General features: G+C 37.3%; 1 protein-coding gene across 3 annotated transcripts in view; it reads left to right on the top strand.

Annotated features, from left to right (window-relative positions):
• Nucleotides 1–3,517, top strand: part of thnsl2 (threonine synthase-like 2) — a 17,204-nt gene extending 13,687 nt beyond the window's left edge. For all 3 annotated transcript variants that reach the window (XM_081366050.1, XM_081366045.1, XM_081366044.1), the window contains exons 8-9: nucleotides 1,251–1,405; nucleotides 1,968–3,517. In XM_081366050.1, the coding sequence (XP_081222176.1) occupies nucleotides 1,251–1,405; nucleotides 1,968–2,181 (369 nt within the window). In that variant the 3' untranslated portion in view covers nucleotides 2,182–3,517. The remainder of the gene's footprint in view (nucleotides 1–1,250; nucleotides 1,406–1,967) is intronic.
• Nucleotides 3,518–6,050: the final 2,533 nt, after the last annotated feature.

The following is a 6,050-nucleotide window of genomic DNA, read 5'->3' as shown; positions in this document are numbered from 1 at the left end:
GTTGTTGTTGTTGTGTGAAGTGATGTTGTTGTTGTTGTTGTTGTTGTTGTTGTTGTTGTTGTTGTTGTGTGAAGTGTAGTTGTTGTTGTTGTTGTTGTTGTTGTTGTTGTTGTTGTTGTGTGAAGTGATGTTGTTGTGTGTTGTTGTTGTTGTTGTTGTTGTTGTTGTGTGAAGTGTAGTTGTTGTTGTTGTTGTTGTTGTTGTTGTTGTTGTTGTTGTTGTGTGAAGTGTTGTGTGTTGTTGTTGTTGTTGTTGTTGTTGTTGTTGTTGTTGTTGTAGTAGTAGTAGTAGTAGTAGTAGTTGTGTGAAGTGTTGATGTTGTTGTAGTTGTGTGAAGTGTTGGTTGTTGTTGTTGTTGTTGTTGTTGTTGTTGTTGTTGTTGTTGTAGTAGTTGTTGTAGTTGTGTGAAGTGATGTTGTTGTTGTTGTTGTTGTTGTTGTTGTTGTTGTGTGAAGTGTAGTTGTTGTTGTTGTTGTTGTTGTTGTTGTTGTTGTTGTAGTAGTAGTTGTGTGAAGTGTTGTTGTTGTTGTTGTTGTTGTTGTGTGAAGTGTAGTTGTTGTTGTTGTTGTTGTTGTTGTTGTAGTTGTTGTGTGAAGTGTTGATGTTGTTGTTGTTGTAGTTGTGTGAAGTGATGTTGTTGTTGTTGTTGTTGTTGTTGTTGTGTGAAGTGTAGTAGTAGTTGTTGTTGTTGTTGTTGTTGTTGTAGTAGTAGTAGTAGTAGTTGTGTGAAGTGTTGATGTTGTTGTTGTAGTTGTGTGAAGTGTTGTTGTTGTTGTTGTTGTTGTTGTTGTTGTTGTTGTTGTAGTTGTGTGAAGTGTTGTTGTTGTTGTTGTAGTTGTGTGAAGTGTTGTTGTTGTTGTTGTAGTTGTGTGAAGTGTTGTTGTTGTTGTTGTTGTTGTTGTTGTTGTTGTTGTTGTTGTTGTTGTTGTTGTAGTAGTTGTGTGAAGTGTTGATGTTGTTGTTGTAGTTGTGTGAAGTGTTGTTGTTGTTGTTGTTGTAGTTGTGTGAAGTGTTGTTGTTGTTGTTGTTGTTGTTGTAGTAGTTGTGTGAAGTGATGTTGTTGTTGTTGTAGTTGTGTGAAGTGTTGTTGTTGTTGTTGTTGTTGTTGTTGTTGTTTGTTGTTGTTGTTGTTGTTGTAGTAGTTGTGTGAAGTGTTGATGTTGTTGTTGTAGTTGTGTGAAGTGTTGTTGTTGTTGTTGTTGTTGTTGTAGTTGTGTGAAGTGTTGTTGTTGTTGTTGTTGTTGTTGTAGTTGTGTGAAGTGATGTCGTCGGGGTCGGTGTCTGATGACGGGATCCTGGAGACCATGAGGAGATGCTGGCAGGACAATCACTATCTCCTCTGTCCTCATACCGCTGTGGGCGTGTGGAGACACTATCACTGTCCCATCACACCGGGAGAACACAGGTCACACACACACACACACACACACACACACACACACACACACACACACACACACACACACACACACACACACACACTATAGGACTGACTTTAGGACCCAGCGGAACAGCTCATTTCCTCCATATAGAGCTATAAGGCCATCTAGTGGCAAGAAATATCATGAAATATTATTTCTTTTCCACAAGAGGTCTGTTAAGACTCCCGATGTAAGATATTTAGAGCTGAATTAAAAGGTTTATGCATGAAATTGTGAGTTATTTCAAATTTAAGTTGAAAGAATGTGAGGAATGTGCTTAAATTACTATTTATTTATTATTTATTGATCAAATCTAGTAATTTAAAGGTAAATAAAATAAATAAATTACAATTTTGGCATTTTAAATGCATTACATTTTTTTTAAATAAAATTAGCTTTCTGGACAAAAAACATATGTTACAAAGCGCACGAGGGAAGGATGAGGGATAATAAGTCTGAACGTAAACGGCAGTGTTATAACACTACTTCATCAAGCATTACACAGGTTCATTAATTTCACAGTGTAATTAAGCTCTTTGTATTCAGATGTTGCATAGCGACCGCATCACCAGCCAAGTTCCAGGAGGCCGTGCATCGGGCCGGTTTGACCCTTGACCTCCCTGAAGCAGTGCTGGCGTTAGACGCGCTGGAGTCGCGTTACGAAGTTCTGGAGCGATCGGACGACTGGGAGTCGAGACTGAGACGCCACATCGAGTCCATCGGCTCCGCGAGAGAGCGCAGAGACCAGAGCCTGGCATGAGGAGCACACGCTGCAGCACCAGACCCGGGTCTGCTGATCTCCGCTCATTTTTGACTGGAAGATTGTACGTTTAGTTTTTGGGATTTTTTTTCTTCTTCATTGAATCTTGGTAAAGGTTTTGGCACTTGCTGTGTGAACACAAAAAAATCATGGACATGATTGGAACAGGTTTAATGGTCCTGAAAACAGTTTCCTCTAGTGGAAGCGTTTGGTACTGCAGCCGAACACACTCTCACTGAAAGATCATTTATTGGGATATCAACCTCAGATTTTGAACACAACTGGTTTAGATTTATAACTTTGATTTTCTAGCAGTTTTAGATTAAAATCTGATTTTGAAAGTATATATTTCATATACAATTCTTGCAGTTTTCATAACAATTCACATAAATTCTGTTACTTTTTTAAATTCACTTTTTAAAACTGTTTTCACTTCAGCAATAATCTGCCAAGTGTCGTGTTCATAAAGAGATCAAACTTCAGTCTGTCGCTCTAAAGCATTCAAGATTTACCACAGTTTAAGTTGGAAATGAAATGTTCAGGTCTATGCTCAAAAAGTGAATAAATGGATTATAAATACAGCGTCAGTTTAATTTAGCACATAAAATCCCCTTAAAAATACATAATATTACATAAAAAGCATTATCAAACTAAAATATTGTACATTCATTTCATTGACAAAAAACCCTTAAAGAGCACCAGAGGATTAAAGATTCACAGCAGGTTTTTAATAATGAATAATAATAAACTATCATGATCATCTAGTGGTGTAATTTTACTGTATGCATGAAGACCAGGTTCAAATCCTCATATAATATGTGTTTTTTTAATGCAAATGGACTCTCGAGTTCCAGTGATCGGCCTGCTTTAGTATATATAGACGAGCGGAATCAACTTTTTAATAACACCGTTTGTGTTTGATCAGGAAAACCAATGCCCAATACAAATAACTATTATTGTTTATGATAAACCTTTACAGAACTTTCACTGTAAGAATGACAGCGATGTTTCCAGACCCAGTTCACTGAATTATCAACCGAGAACATGCATTATTAACACTTTTACAGTTGCTTTTCCAGAATATTATGCATCATTTTAACAAAAAACTGATTTAAGATCTAAATGATCGTGTAATGCAGATCTCATTAAATGCTGAAGCTCTCTGTGCTGTTCTGAACACTATTCTGTGCATTTTGGACAGTTGCATGCAAACACTTGTTTCTGCACTAATCAAAACTGCGAAATTCACCAAAACCACTGACTATTATTCATTTGACACACATGTTTGTATGTGTCGGTATTTTTAACAGTTCTGAATAAACAGAATCTCACTTTGAATGCCTTCTTAGAAAGGATTGTGTGTGTGTGTGTGTGTGTGTGTGTGTGTGTGTGTGTGTGTGTGTGTGTGTGTGTGTGTGTGTGTGTGTGTGAGAGTGAGAGTGAGAGTTTGTGTGTGTGAGAGAGTGAGAGTTTGTGTGTGTGTGTGTGTGTGAGAGAGTGAGAGTTTGTGTGTGTGTGTGTGTGTGTGTGAGAGTTTGTGTGTGTGAGAGAGTGAGAGTGTGTGTGTGTGTGTGTGTGTGTGTGTGTGTGTGTGTGTGTGTGTGAGAGTGAGAGTGAGAGTTTGTGTGTGTGTGTGTGTGTGTGTGTGTGTGTGTGTGTGTGTGTGTGAGAGAGAGTGAGAGTGAGAGTTTGTGTGTGTGTAGTAAAATCCCTGCTGTTAAATTAACACCGCTCAGGGTTTATTTGGGAACCACCAGCCGGGTGTTGAAAGTAACACTGAGCAGTGTTAGAGTTAATGAGATAATTAAGTGATTAATTGAGTGATGATTGCTCGATTATTGAAGACACCTGAGGATAACGAGCAGAATCACTGAAGAAACACAACTGACTCCCAGAGATGAAATCAACTGAAGATAAAAGATTAAATCTCTCAGGATTAAACATCTCCACAAACATCATTACCAGCCTCACTTATTACCAATTGAGAATAGAGGTGTAGATGTTGATGTTTTATTGGAACTAATAGGTTTGTAAAGTCATCATTATGGTGATCGGTGTTTACTTTAGTTAGTCAGTTTGACTCTTGGATTTTCTATGCACGTTTGTGGTCTTTGTAACAGCGTTCACCAAAACACATCATTTGTTACAAAGGAAGCCAGAAACAAAGATGACCAGGTGATATAGGTTTAAGAATGATTCACTAATCTCATCACTGACCAAACATGGTTATGATTATTTTCACCAACAATAGTTTCATGCCACAGATCATACAGTCTAAATTGTGCTTTTTAAAATACATTGTGGGGGAAATTATTTTAGACACTCACAGACATCAAGAATTAGCATATGAATCTCAACAATGGTGACATGCTTCAAGCAGCAATGCATGCTGGGAGGCACCATATTATAAAACAAATGTCTCCCAGCATGCATTGCAGCAAGAAGCATGTCACCATTGTTGAAACTCATCAGCTGATTCTGGATGTTAGTGTGTGTGTCTCTTCATTGTCTTTTCTCGCAGTGTATTTAGAAAATAAAAATCAGAATATTTGATCTGCGGCACAAAAAAAAAGAAGGTAAAAATCAATTAATAACAAGTAACCTCTTTTTGGTCAGTGATGACTTTTATTAAACACTTTTCTTTATGATGATGAAATATATATCACCTGATCATCTTTGTTTATGGTTTTCTACAACACATTTTGTGTTTTGGTGAACACTGTTTCAAAGACAACCACTAACTAAAAAAATAAAATAACGAGTAAAACTGCCCAGCTGAAGAAACACTGATCATCATAATGGTGACCAATATTTTCAATATCTAAAAATGTTAATTCTCAAAACGAACTTCTGTAGATGATTGACAGAAATAAGGTCAAACTGGTTTGTAATAAGAGAGATTTCATGTCTTTTCAGTTGATTTCATCTCAGGCTGTGTCTGGGAGTCAGTTGTAGTTCTTGTGTTTCTCTTTTCTTCAGTGATTCTGCTCGTTATCCTCAGGTGTCTTTAATAATCGAGCAATCATCACTCAATTAATCACCTAATTATCTCATTAACTCTAACACTGCTCAGTGTTACTTTCGTATTCAACACCCGGCTGGTGGTTCCCAAATAAACACAGAGCGGTGTTAATTTAACACCTGTGTGTGTGTGTGTGTGTGTGTGTGTGTGTGTGTGTGTGTGTGTGTGTGTGTGTGTGTGTGTGTGTGTGTGTGTGTGTGTGTGTGTGTGTGTGTGTGTGTGTGTGTGTGTGTGTGTGTGTGTGATAATGAAGGTGAGTGTTTAACTTCAGAAGGCTTTATTGCAGTATAAATGTTTTAGTGGAGCTGAACATTTGGACTTTGGTTATTATGGTGTTCAAGACGAACTCAACATGAACTCACACACACACTTGTGATGAACACTGGAGTCAGTTTAAACGAGTGTTAGTCATTAGTTAATGCTTTTACTCTTGCCACCACCATGATTCATTCTGGCTCACATTTCTTGTTTTTATTGGCGTTTTCCATCTTCTTTGTGAATTGATGATTTATGATAATGATTTTTTAATGAATTAATAATGATTCTCAGCCGGCCGTTGGCAGTGGCATCAACACAGGCTTTCCCACAGAACTGGGTTATCAGATATATTGTATCAGACTGAAATGCTTGTATTGTAATATATTACTCACTTTATATTCTACCAATGATAAAACTACAAGATCACACCTATGTACAGATTTGCATCTTTATGAACTCAGATTCTGTGGCCGTGATGAAATGCACTAGAACAAAAAATAGTTTTAATAGTTTAATATCTGCACAAACGTACAGTCAAGCCATCATCAGTACAGTTCTACTAATATCTGCTGCTATGTATTAGCCATAC

Source organism: Scardinius erythrophthalmus (genome assembly GCF_964197995.2).
Source record: "Scardinius erythrophthalmus genome assembly, chromosome: 5".
Taxonomy (NCBI): Eukaryota; Metazoa; Chordata; class Actinopteri; order Cypriniformes; family Leuciscidae; genus Scardinius; species Scardinius erythrophthalmus.
Note: the sequence above shows the minus strand (reverse complement) of the source record. Positions and strands in the feature narration are given on the sequence as shown.